The 13621-nt window shown below is 37.9% G+C and overlaps 1 protein-coding gene across 1 annotated transcript in view; it reads left to right on the top strand.

The window, feature by feature from the left end:
* Window positions 1-330: 330 nt before the first annotated feature.
* pax3a (paired box 3a) overlaps window positions 331-13621 on the top strand; it is a 33808-nt gene continuing 20517 nt past the window's right edge. The window contains exons 1-4 of the mRNA XM_079613531.1: window positions 331-1397; window positions 2323-2558; window positions 3176-3305; window positions 3567-3710. Coding sequence (XP_079469657.1) covers window positions 1313-1397; window positions 2323-2558; window positions 3176-3305; window positions 3567-3710 — 595 coding nt within the window. The 5' untranslated portion in view covers window positions 331-1312. The remainder of the gene's footprint in view (window positions 1398-2322; window positions 2559-3175; window positions 3306-3566; window positions 3711-13621) is intronic.

The following is a 13621-nucleotide window of genomic DNA, read 5'->3' as shown; positions in this document are numbered from 1 at the left end:
TTTTTTTTTTACTCGGAGTGGGTTCTTCTGTTTGAACAGTTGAAAGTGTGATAGTTTTTCTGTTTGATTGATAAGGGGTCACTCTGAATGAACGGGCCCGTTTGACTGACGTGAGGTTCTCAATGAGCTCCTGCAAAGAAAAGGAACTTCAGTGACTGCGGGGAACAGAGGGGGAGCATCTGAATGTGAGATGGAGTGTGTGTGTGTGTGTGTGTGTGTGAGAGAGAGAGAAACGCAGAGTAATGCAAGAGAATGAGTGGGATGGATGGCTATATTGAATGTCTCTGCGTTATAAATAACGCTTCTTCACAATTGTACTCGTCTCCACAGACAGATTTTACGGCACTCTCGGCGTCATACCCTGCTGAGACCCCCGCAAGCTGCTCCTTTCATTCTGCAGAGACTCTACTGTCCACAAGCATACAATAAATACCTCTGTGCTGTGCAGCTTTTGGTTAACTTAAAAGTTGGGGTTCAAGAGGATTCATGTTTAATAGGCCTAGCTACTAATAGATAAACACGGTTGTGGCAAAAGAACGCAAAATGCATGGAGCAACTCTGAAGTGTTTCTCAACTTGTTCCTGAAAGCTTCCCAACCCGTCCCACTACATTTTGGATATCCCCCTTATCTGACTCTTCCATTTCAGGTCGTGTAGCCTCTATTAACGATCATTTTGATAAGGAAGGAATCCAAAATGTCTGTTTTTGAGGGCTTCTTCTGGGAATGGTCGAAAACCACGGATCCAAACCAATGCATTAAAGAAACTGAAATGTTATTGAAATGAAATAATTGTAAGAAAACGTCAGTGTTATCTTCCAGATTGCTCTCAGCATCACAGTTTATGTCTGAGAGTGTTATCAGTGACACATCCCCTTGAACTCCCGAGGTCATGGCACAAGAAAGTTTCGAGATTTGGACCAATCAGAAGGCTTTCCCAGATCTTTGGACCCTCCCTCCTTGACCAATCACAGTCCTCGATGGGTAGAACAAGCCAACAACTCAACAACTGATAAAATGTTTCGCGACTGATCACCGTTTCAATTCACAACAACAAGTGTGTCAACAACAACGGAACTGAAGCTCTGAGAATTGTATCTTTCAAACCGCTTTGAGAAAACCTGGATATCCGTGATTAACTTCAGAGGATTGGCAGCGACGTTTTGACTTTTGAAGTTGACTTTTCGTTTTCAACTGAAGACTATCTATCCTTTAACAGTCCACTGACACTTGCCGATAAGTGCTTCTCCTTTGGATAAATCCCCTTCTTCTATCAAGTGCTCGTGAACCCGTTTCTTTCCGTGCAGAGGAGATATGACCGCATTAGCGGGGGGCATTTCCAGGATGATGCGCCCCACGCCACCCCAAAACTACCCGAGAGGAGGCTATTCCTTGGAGGGTAAGGTGTTAGCTACTACACAGCCTGGGCTTAGATGCATTCACTAAGTTGATTCTTCATAAAACAAATTTGATCTGATGCACTTCAATATCCTGATTGGAGAAAGAAAAGGGACATTATGCCTTAATATTGGAAATTTCAGTGTACAATTTTCAACTCACTAGCATTGCAAACTTGGGTTTAATTATTTTGTGGTGTCAAGGTTACAAAATTGCAGTTTTTCAACCACGTTCAAGCTACAACAAAACAAAGAACAAACAACATAATAGCGAACGTTTTGTACAGTGATATTTAGTAGGGTAATGTAATGACATTTATTTAATAGCCTACATAGCTAACATGTTCTATAAAAACTTTGGGTTACACTTTATTTTAAGGTGTCTTTGTTACACTGTAATAATACATTTAAGTACTGAGTAACATTAAGTAATGTACTTACTATATGGATTAGGGTTTGGTTTTGCTTGTAAATATGTATAATTTATAGTTATTACTATAGTAATTACACGTTATATATAACAATGACACTGTAAAATTAGTGTTTCCAAACTTTGTTTTAGCATATATATATATATATATATATATATATATATATATATATTATAAACTGTACAGCTTTTATATAGCTACTTTTTAAATACTTTAAGTGTTCTGGTAACAAGTAACATTTGCAAATTTTTGTTATTAATTGGCTTTTTTTGTCGTCAAATGGCCAAGTTTTTTTGTTAGGAGTAGCCTAGTATTTATAAATAATGATCATTTGTTATTAGTATTACGCAATTAGTTATATTGTTGTTGTGTAGTTATTTGTTGGCTAATCATAGGAAAGAACATACCGCTGTCATGCTGATTATATTTGGACTTTTAGCACAAGGAAATGGTTGAATACAGTGTCAGTCACTGACTTTTCCTCCTCTTGCTGCAGTCTCCACGCCGTTAGGTCAGGGCCGCGTGAACCAGCTCGGTGGAGTCTTCATAAACGGACGGCCTCTGCCCAATCACATCCGCCACAAGATAGTAGAGATGGCCCATCACGGGATACGACCGTGCGTCATCTCCCGACAGCTGCGCGTCTCGCACGGATGCGTGTCCAAAATTTTATGCAGGTACCAGGAGACCGGATCCATTCGGCCCGGTGCTATTGGTGGAAGTAAACCCAAGGTAGGACATATGTATAGGGCTGAATTGTATTATTGACTGTATTAAACAGTTACATCAGTTTTTCATTGAACTGTTTTGCAAATAAAGAGTTTTGATTGACTTCATAACTACCAAATATTTCGTATTTTTATGGTTGTGCCCATAGTTTTTTTTAGTTGCCTATACAAAATATAAGATAGCCTATGTAATAGTTCTCACCTAGGTTCAGCAAAAAATAAGTCAGTTTGTATGGTTCTAATTAGCCAAAAATGTTCTTTTTATAAGTTAATTTGTCTGTGAGTCTTTTGAAGCACCAATGCATAGATTATTTCTTAAATAATTAGAGAATAAAAAGTTATGCCATGGCATGAGTCTGTCAAACACATTTTTTAAGTGCAATGCGAATTTACTGTAAATTGTTTTACAAAACAAAATATATCTTTTCCCTCGTTTAATCACTGCCAAACAATGAAATAAAATATTCTGTTATGAACTTTAAAAAAAATTAATACAAACCGATTATTTTATTAATTAATTATTGTTCTAATTGTTGCTGTTTTAAAAGTGTTTTTAGAAAACTAGGCTATATAAGGATATAAAAAATTAAATAAATGATCGTGTTACCTTTGTAATAAAAGCAGAGCACAACTCCCGATGTGGAAAAGAAAATCGAAGAATACAAGAGAGAGAATCCAGGGATGTTCAGCTGGGAGATTCGGGATAAACTTCTGAAAGATGGAATCTGCGACCGAAATAACGTGCCCTCAGGTACTCAACTTTATCTGGCAATCTCTGCAGTTTAGTTCATGTTTTTAAGATATTGTTTTACCACACCTGTTGCTTAAAAAAAACACAGATGGCTTGTGACTTTAAAACAGCCCAATCGGATATATTAAGATTGAAATGCCTCGTGTTAAGGATTTAGATTGACCAATTTACCATTATATCAGCGCATTTTCAGGCGTTTATACATTCAACAAGTGCAATTGTGTGATGTCATTTCATGAAGCTTCCCATGTCTCTCCGCAGTGAGCTCCATCAGCCGCATGCTGCGCTGTAAATTTGGTGGAAACGGAGATGAAGATGAGGATGACGATGAAGTGGAAAAAAGGGAGATCGAGGAAAACGAAAGACGAGCCAAACACAGCATCGACGGGATTCTCGGCGACAGATGTAAGTTCTGACGACTTTTTAAATTTTGTCCTTGCGGATTTGAGATGAGAACGATGCGTTTAGTTTTATTACAGATAGCCTAAAACATCTTCTTCTTAATACCAACAATAATAATAATAACAATACAATCACGATTATTATTATTATTAGATGCTAATATAGGCATATTGTTCTGTTAAGACAGTAGGCCTATTTTATTTTATTTTTTTCCGAAAAGGCTGAGGGGTTTGAAAGTGCGTGGATGTCATAAGCACATTATTAAGGCTATTTTTTATTTTTTTTTATTTTTTACCCCCGAATTAATATCACCTTTAATTTTTTAGTTTGAATCTTTTGGCACCAAATGATCAATAGGTTGTTTTGAAAAATGGCCATTGCCTTCAGTGGGCCTATATCTTTTTTTTGTCTTTCCTTAAACTCATTGAAACTGAATTGTGGAGCATCGGAGATTAACCTCCTAAAACGAGACGTTCCTGGAGTGAAACTGGCCGAATCAGTAAATCAAACATTTGTCCAAGAATAGCGTTCACTAAAAGACGCTCCTGCGGTGCACAATCGGACACTTGAGGATGAACTTGGGAAACAAAAGCGAAAGAGTCCATGAGACTCACGCTTCAGTTTCCCCAGGACAAAGCTCGGCCTAGCAGTAGCTTGGTCCTGACAAAAGACTCCAAGCTTTTCAAAATTTGGAAAGAAAGGAAGAAAAAACGGTCCAACAAAAGGTGCAGAGAGGACATTATGGACGGGCAATGAGAGATGAATTATTCACGAATGACCGTAGTCCCGACTCAGAAGTGTTTAGACTTCGAGGCCTGAATAATGTGTCCATTTTTAGCTAGATCATGTCTTGGAATTTTCTCTTTCACGCGAAAAACGACGACAACAACATTCGGAGGTTATGCTTAATTTTTACGATGTTTTAATATTTACCTTCATTTAAGCATAAAATTAACACTTGTTGATCAGCATGTAGGGTAGGCTATGAATTTTTAAGATCTAGGAAATAACGTTTCACAATTAAATAGCCTACTTGGATTTTAATGGAATTCATTGTTCGATTGTTTAAAGTAAAATCGCTTAATATATATATATATTTACATAATCTAGCCTACATTTTTTATAGCCTATGAAACAAGTAAATAATAGGCTATTGGGAGTTTGATCTGACCCCCATAGTTATGAACCTCCAAATGGATGTCAAAACAAATATGTCTGAAATTGATTTCTTTTGCATATGCTGTTTAACAATCGTTTCAGTAACCATAAAATCAAGATTACGAGTTCACATGAGAAGGTAGGCTTATTCATGGCAGTTCGCCGCTTTTACGCTTTGCTGTATCAATATATCGTCAAATCAGAAGTAGCATAATCTCAGATCATTTGTTAAAAATGCACACATCACATAGGCTATCATTCAAAAAAAAACTTTTTTTGTGCTTAAAATGTTGCTTGTTTCAAATGCTTTACTGATAGTTGCCTATTAGTGTTGGTAGACACGATAACGCCGCGAAAATCGCTGAAAAGTTCGCATAGATATACTAGGCTAATTAGTTAGATAAGCCTAATTAGCGAATTTAAACTGCTTTTTTTAATTGAAACTTAATTAGTAACTCAAACCTTATCATAAAAACGTTTTGGTGCTTCAAATTTAGCTTGTTAAAAATCATTTACTCCAGTTACCACGGCTAACATTGCTACACAATAACGCTGCGAAAATAGCAGACAAATTCGCACAGATAGTAATTTATTAAGTAGGCTTAATTAGCCAATCAAACTGCATTTTTTTCATGGAAATTTAATTAGTGACACACTCAAATGTCAAAACAACGTGTCAAAATATCATAAAAATCTTTAACATTCACACAGGCTGTAGCCTCGAGGCAAACCCCATTTCCCCAGTTGAAGAAGAAATTGTATGTATTAACTTGGAAATTGATACAGGCAGCGCGTTTTTCTAACCCCCACAGGCCTGAAATTCTTGCGCAGTGGAGTTTGTTCTAGATGTCAAGTGGAGAGAGAAACTGAGCTCTCTGCGCGCTATAGCCGGATTCACCCCGCGTCATGGACCGCGCTACAATTGGCGCACATTATACTCAGTCATTGCAATGAAAACCTTTTCTAGTAGATTAAATCGAGCCCTTTATTCCTCCCCACTTTCATCTCAGGACAAAAACCCGCCCCCTTCCTCTCCGCCCGGGGCGCGCATTCATTCCTCACTGGCCTTTTCCTTCTCTCTTTTCCAGCACCGCCATCACGAATACAGATCAGTTGGTAATTAGTTTAACAAACGACTGTCGATATGTTGTTGTTGTTGTTTGGAGATGGATGATTGATATGAACTTTTGAAACGCACTACTTTTCTAATGCACTGTAAAAACCTTGCTGCGTAAAGAAAAACTAGGGTGAAGTAAACTCAAAGTTGTTTTAGTCATTAGTTCTGCTCCATATTGTTATTGTATTGTAGCTTGACTGACTTTAGATTGTGCATTGCTTCAGTTGATATAGGCATTTTATTTAGCCTTTTAAACATTTAAATTTGTATATTAAACAACATGCACTGTTCATTTGACCTGCTTTATTGTTTCAATGACTTAATCCAGTTAAACAAACTTTTAAAAAAAACTGTTATCAGGTATATGGAGTGTTGTTTAATCAGATATGAGCCATGTTGCTGATTTGATATGGGTTTGTTGCAAGCTCCCTATGTTTTGCCATGTGCAGACTTTTTCCCGTATGTTTAATTACACTTAATATAACCGCTCTGAATTTATTTGTGATTTACTTGCCAGAAATGAACGTGATAAGTCAAAACATCTTGTCAGAACTTTTTCTTTTAACAATGTAGCAGAGCTATTTTTCATGAAACATTTTAGGGCTAAAGCATTATACGCTTTTTGTGTTGTATTTGCATGCATTTAAACCTGGACTTGCAACACAGTTAGTTAGATGTCTATATCTGCATTGAAAAAAAAAAAAGAAAGAACAAAACAGTGAATGAAAGAAAGGAAGCGCAAGGGGAAAGGAGAAAGGAAAACAGCCTTTTCAAAGCCCCGTTAATGTTTTTGTTTTCCTAGAAGGATCAATCACCTCTGGCTTTTATTCACATGTAGATGTGTCTACATCATAAAACTCAATGAGTCCTGATCTCCATTGACACACTGTAAACTTCTCCTCTCTCCATTCACTCTCGTCCGTTTGTTTGCAGTGGGCTGATTCTGCGCTGGCTGTATTTCACTCTCTCCTCCCTGCTTGTGGGAGTTGTTGTTTTTTCCTATTCGGTACTCAGTTAAAATCTCAAAAGGGTGTTTTCAGAATCAAGAGGGTGTTCTCTAGCCAAATATTGATTAAGTACGTGTTTGCTGAGTCTATAGTTGTCGGGTAAGAGGGGTGTGTTGGATCTGGGCCCCTGCTCCTTCAAAACCTATTGTTGGGCCCCTTAAAGGCTTGAGATCAAAGCAAAGACCCCTTCAGATTTATTTGTCTGGGAAAAGGCAGAGCAGAGGACCATTGCTTACTAATACATGGATTGAACATACGCTTTAAAATATGTTTCCCGAAAGTTGTTTGACAAGGAGGCTCAGAGCAAACGTTTCGATTTTTTTTCCTGTAATAATTTGTGATTTTTAAATTATTTAAAAATTTTTACACTTTGTTTTAAATGTTGAAATAAGTCTCTTATGCTCAGCATGTCTGCTTTTATTTGTTAAAAAAACTCAGTAAAAACAGAAATATTATTACAATTTAAAATAACTGTTTTCTATTTAATTATATTTTAAAATGTAATTTATTCCTGTGACGCAAAACTGATTTTTCAGCATCTTTACTCTAGTCTTAAGTCACATGATCATTTAGAAATCATTCTATTTATTTAAAAAAAAATCATGTTTTTCCGTAAGTTGGATTCCCCCCCCCCCCCCCCCACCCCCCTAAAAAGATTGGATCAGTCTGGGCTCCTCTCTTGGTTAGGTTAAAACTATTATAATGACTTCAGTTAACAAAACGAAAGATAAAACGTTCCAAGACAGTTTTTAAGAACGTCAAGGGACGGTTCTAGTGCCTGGCGTCATAAGTGAATCGATAAAACTTCTCCCACAATGCTGTGTTTGCCTGAGCACATCCCCTCCTTTTCCCTATACCATTAACTTTGGGAAAACTGACAATCCTCGAGCCTCATTTAGCTAATTAAAAGTAACTAAAGTCATCAAAGAGCCACGGCCCCTCTCTCACAGATTCTCATTCACGGCAGGCGAAAAAGAAAACTCAGAAATACAAACAGTCAAAGGGATCAAGTTTTTTTGAAAGGGAGTCCCGTGGAGGCCAATTGAATGAGCTTAGTGCTTTCAGACGTGCCATGGTGAACGCAGTCAACATGTAATAATTAGTTTCATTGAGCTGCATTCCAACAATCTGCTGCTTTTCTCCTGGGCCCATTGTCTCCCAGCAGGCCAATAGCCAGGAGGACAGAGAGAATCAAGCAATGACAACACATGAAAGATTCAGCTGCCTTTGTCCCAGAAAGCAAGGAAGACTTTGTTTGTGTAAATAAAATAGGGCTTTTGCCTGCTTTGCTGACTGGATACTTGCTCAATAGAAAAGGAGGGAGATTGAGGAGAGAGAGCAGCAAAAACAGACAGCTGGGTCGCACAATAACAAACAGATATTTTTGGGACGATTTCTTTTTTCGCAACCACAATTGTACTCGGAGCTGTAAAGCCAGATGTATTTGTCCAAAACTGGACCACAGATGGGCAACTACAACCATATCTGGCTTGTTGGGGTCTAATTTTATACATTCTTTTGAGATCTGCCTCTTCGATCAATAAACAAGGGTTCTTCTCTCTCTGCTGGAATGTTCCTCAGTCATGATTCCAGGGCCCTGCGGGAATGGAGATGAGCAATCATCTGCCTTTTATTCAGCGGTTCCTTGAAACCTAACAAGCTTCGCCCTTCTCTCTCCGAGTTTATCGAGGTTACGGATCGCACAAAGTTATCCGGACATCAATCGAGGTTTTTAGGCGACAATAAAGATTAAACGTCTTTTGACCGAGAGACAGTGTGTGGAGTCGTTGTTGTCCCGTTCGCACGTTTGCGTGGCGGTTCTCAGAAACGACCTAGACCGTGCATCATTTCCACATGATGTCATTCCATTTGATTTCAAAGTGGCACGCAAAGGAAGAAAACACGCATGCACGCGGTCGCACCGAGCTTATCTCCGAGTGAATGCTGCCTGTATGCTTCATTAGGTCCGCTTTATACGCTGGCACCAGCATTGTGATCCTCAAATATTAATTCAAAGAACAATTAATGAATGCGAAGCATCTTTGAAGTGGGGGTGCGGGGTCAAACCCGGACCAGCCCCTAGCGACTGATGGACTCCTCTTCCACTCCTCTCTTCTCAAAGACGGTTTGAAGTGTCCAAAAGAAAAAGTGAGCAATAGAAGGTCAATGAGAATAGGGGCTCCTCGCCGAATAGAGCGCTCTGTTTTCTTGCAAGTGTTTGTGTGACTGAAACTCTGGCAAAGGAGCGATGAAAAGGAGGAGAAAGGAGAGGTCGAGGGTTTCAGGGGCCTTGCCATAAAGACTCACAATGAGGCAGTTAATTGAGAAGAGCTAGACGCCGTTGTCAATCACTTAACTTGAGGAAATTCACTACTTAACTGCCAAATGATGCTGGTGAGAGAGGGAGAGACCGAGAGAGAGAGGGAATCTGTAAGAAAGGACGGCAGAATCATGTTAAGATGAGTTTTCTCGTTGTTCTGGAAGGTTTAGTGGCTGCATGAAGCTCCAGCCTTACGGCTTCCAGCTTCTACAGTGGAGCATTGTTAGCTCACTTTCTTTACTCTATGTAACTTAGACGAGGAGAAATCATCGTTTCCAACTCAAACGTGCAATTTCTGATTTGTTTCAGACAGAATTCATTTGGTTTTGGAGAATTTACAGAAGACTGTCAATTGGAACTTCAAACATGTTCCAACTGTTGTCTTCGCCTGTTTACATCATTTCAAAAAGTGAGTTTAATGAGTCAAATTTGCAGGGGAAACACTGTCATTTTACAATACCATGTCTGAAATATGCTTTGTTAAGCGTTTCTTATGCATTACACGTTTTATTGTGTAGGTTTTTGAACTTCATGTTTCATAATTGCATCATAGCCTTTGAACTTGAACAATTACGATTCTTCAACGCTGTAAAAAAAAAATCTTTGCAGTTACTTAACAACTTAAAATTTGTTGAGATAACTTAAATATCAACCTTACCTATACCTAGTTAACTAAACTTAATATTTACAAAGATACTTTTTTTAAGTTGAAACAACATTTCATTTTAAGTTGTGATCAATATTCACAGCAATACTTTTTTTTTTTTACAGTGAGTTTCTTCAAAGTGCCTTGGGTTCAACAAATACCCGTAAAGAAATAGGTTAAGTTTACTTAGTGTTTTTTTGTTGATTTAAAAAACTTGATGTTGTATAAACTAAATCGATTTAATATTTATAATAGGTTCCTTTTGGCATTAGACTGTAAAACCCTTTTTGTCTCTTTTTTAAAAACGTGGTGCATATTAGCTGTTGTTTTAAGAAACACAAGACGTTTTACCTACTTAGTGCGGTTACCAAGTTCCTGCTGAATCCAAACGTGTGTGTGTATCTGAATCAGGGCCGCAGGGCATTGCATAGGACTTTCAGTCTCTTATTTGTACCCCAGAGAGGGTGAGATGTGGCTGGGCAGGGTCAAGGGGGAGTCCTGGGTCAGTGGCTGTGCAAACTCCCTCTCTGTTGGAAGTGCGGGTTAAGATAATGTGTTTGTTCAGTGTGACAGGTAACAGACACTCTATGATGGCCAATAAATGCTTTGAAACTAAAGAACACAAAGGGGAACTGATCTGCATTAAATGGGTGCATTATACTGTGTTTTGAATGTGCTATTTAGCATCTTTTTCCACGGAAAATTGGAATATATAATTCAGAAACAATGTAAAAAATAAATTCTTAATCACTATAAAACATCTAAATATCCATAAACAAGAGAAATGTTGCACAATATATCAGATTTTCAGCATTCTTGTTGAATAAAATTATATTTAGTCTTTTTTAATATTATAAAAAAAAATATTTGAAATATAATTCATATAATTATTTTTTAATATTATTTGTATTAAATTTGTATGTAATATTTAAGCATAAACGATTCAATTAATTCTACAGTTTATTTCAAATGTTTTTAATGCGGTGTAATAAGTTTTAGTTCTTTTGTAGAAGTACAAGTGAATATTAAAGATAATGTGTTTTGCATGTTGAGAGGTAATGTCTACATGTGGATTGTATCTGCAGCGATTTTTGTGTGTGTGTGTCATTTTATCATCTTAGCATTTGACCCACCTGTCCCAGTAATGGCTTACTCAATATGTGCATGTTTGGTTCAAAAGCATGCATAAATATAACGTGATGTCAATGTAATGAGCGCGTATATTTAGGAGCATGTGGTGTGTGTTCCTGCGGTGCAGTCGCTGCGTGGGTGCTGCGTTTTGGCTTTGTCCCGTTGTTGGGAGCGATTCCATGCTGCAACAGGCACCTCTGTCCTGTTCTGACATCATAATGAGCAAAGCATGCTGGGAACCCATAATGCCTCAGCATCCCACCTTTATGTGCCTTGTGTCCGTCTCTAAAATTGGACCTTAACGTATTTCTTTTTAATACACAGAACAACGATTTAAAAACTCACTGGCTTTTTTTAAAACCATGATTCGCTTTGTGTGATTATATATTTTGTGTGATTATATATTTTATGAATTTATATATTACATTAGCATTCAAAAGTATTGGGTCAGTAAGTTATTTTTTTAAACAAAATGAATACTTTTATTCAGCAAGGATGCATTAGATTGAACAAAAAGAAAGTAATTTATAAATATTTCTATTTCAAATTAATGCTGTTCTTTTGACATTTCTATTCATCAATGAATTTAAAAAAAATCTAAATAAATATTAGGGTTTTCACAAAGAACTTAAGACCAGCAAATCAGCATTAGAATGATTTCTGAAGGATCATGTGACACTGAAGACTGGAGTAATGATGCTGAAAATTCAGCTTTGCATCACAGGAATAAATTATTCTTTTTTATCAAATAAATACAGCCATGGTGAGCATAAGAGACATATTTCAACATAAACAATCTTACTAACCCCAAACTTTTGAACAGTAGTGTATATTGATATATTGACTTATTATATAATGATATAGGTAATAAATAAATATCATATGAGCAATTCCAAGCCATTTTAAATTTAGGGATCTCAATATGCATCTTTTGCACCCATATAGGCAACAGGCAAACTCGACCCCTGATACCATATTATTTTTAACAGTAAGCACAGTTAGCAGTTAGTTATCCCGAAAGTAGGCCTATTCAAGGATGATACTGTCCAAAAGTGTCCGGTCTTGTTTTAGTCCACCTGCAAGGTTAAAAATGATCTTTCAAACGCGCTCCTCTCCTCTTTGTCTCTCTTCCTCCGTCTTCCTCTCTTTCTCTCTCGCTCGGTTTCTCTCAGGGCAGCTGCTGGGGTCGTGGCTCTTTAGCGAGTTGAGTGACTCCCTGCTCCTCCCTCTTAACAAAATGCCAACCCCAGATGGAGTCGTGATCGTTCCGTTAACCATTCTTCTCGCTACATCTGCTGGGATTCTATATACTCCTTAATTCACTCACCAGTGGCTGGCTGGGGCGCGGGCTGAAAGGGCCAGCACTCCTCCACGCTGCAAATAAATGCTTCATTTGTCTCTTCTCTCTTTTGTTTTGTTTGGGGAACACATGTCAGGAGCTCAATTACCCAACCATTTAACAGCCCCTGAGGAGGAGAAGACTCTCCCCTACCAGGAGCTATAAACTGCCCAGATGGTCGTCTGTGGACTCTGGTGCTCTCGCTCCGTCATCCCTGTGTTTACTTTCACTTTATCTCTCTTTGTTTTTGCGGCTTTGTTTGCGCGTCAAAGTGCGTGTTGCGTTAGAGTTGCCAACCTGACTTTCCTGTAGGAAAATCACAAAGGAGATCTTTTCCAAATCTCAATTTCTTCAGCAAATTGAGTCTGATTCTTCCGTGGAAAAACACTCCAGTAATCTCACATGTTGCAGATAAGACCCCTAGAATGCCTCAAACTGTGCTCAGATATGATCTCAAGTTAAAAGAACTCAAACGTTTCTCTAATTCTTCTCCTCCATTTTATTGAATGTCAATAACGTTTTTTTTGGTGTGTTTTAAGAAACATTGAGATATGCATCTGAGACAAAGTTGATCATGAAAGGATAGTTCACCATCCCTCCCCCCCCCAAAAAAAAGGTCGTCATTTACTCACCCTCAAGTTGTTCCAAACCTGTATGAGTTTCTCTCTTCTGTTGAACACAAAAGACGATATTTTAAAGAATGTCGGTAACCAGAGAGTTGACGGTACCCATTGACTTCCATAGTATTTTTCCCCCTACTATGGAAGTCAATGGGGTCCATCAACTGTTTGATTACCGACTTTCTTCAAAACATCTTCTTTTGTGTTCAACAGAAGAGAGAAACTCATACAGGTTTGGAACAACTTGAGGGTGAGTGATGATACAATTTTAATTTTTGGGTGAACTATCGCTTTAAATAGAAATTGTCATCCTTTACTCATCCTCATTTTGTTGGCACTTTCTTTCCTCTGTGGAACATAAAAGAAGATATTTTGAGAAGTGAGTTTGATGACACGCTGAGAACTCGAGTCTATTGAGCTATGAAATTAGCAACCTTTGAGCAATAGTTTTCCTCTGGGTTTTCAAATCCATCATTTTAAAGTCGGCGAACTCTCTTCGAGTTTTGCACAAAGCTGCGTTTGCTTTGCGTCATTTTGGCTTCTGTTTCGCAGTCTTCTCTTGTTTCTCTGTGATTA

Source organism: Phoxinus phoxinus, assembly GCF_949152265.1.
Source record: "Phoxinus phoxinus genome assembly, chromosome: 5".
Taxonomy (NCBI): domain Eukaryota; kingdom Metazoa; phylum Chordata; class Actinopteri; order Cypriniformes; family Leuciscidae; genus Phoxinus; species Phoxinus phoxinus.
The sequence above is the reverse complement of the archived record's forward strand: the minus strand, read 5'-3'. Positions and strand labels throughout refer to the sequence as shown.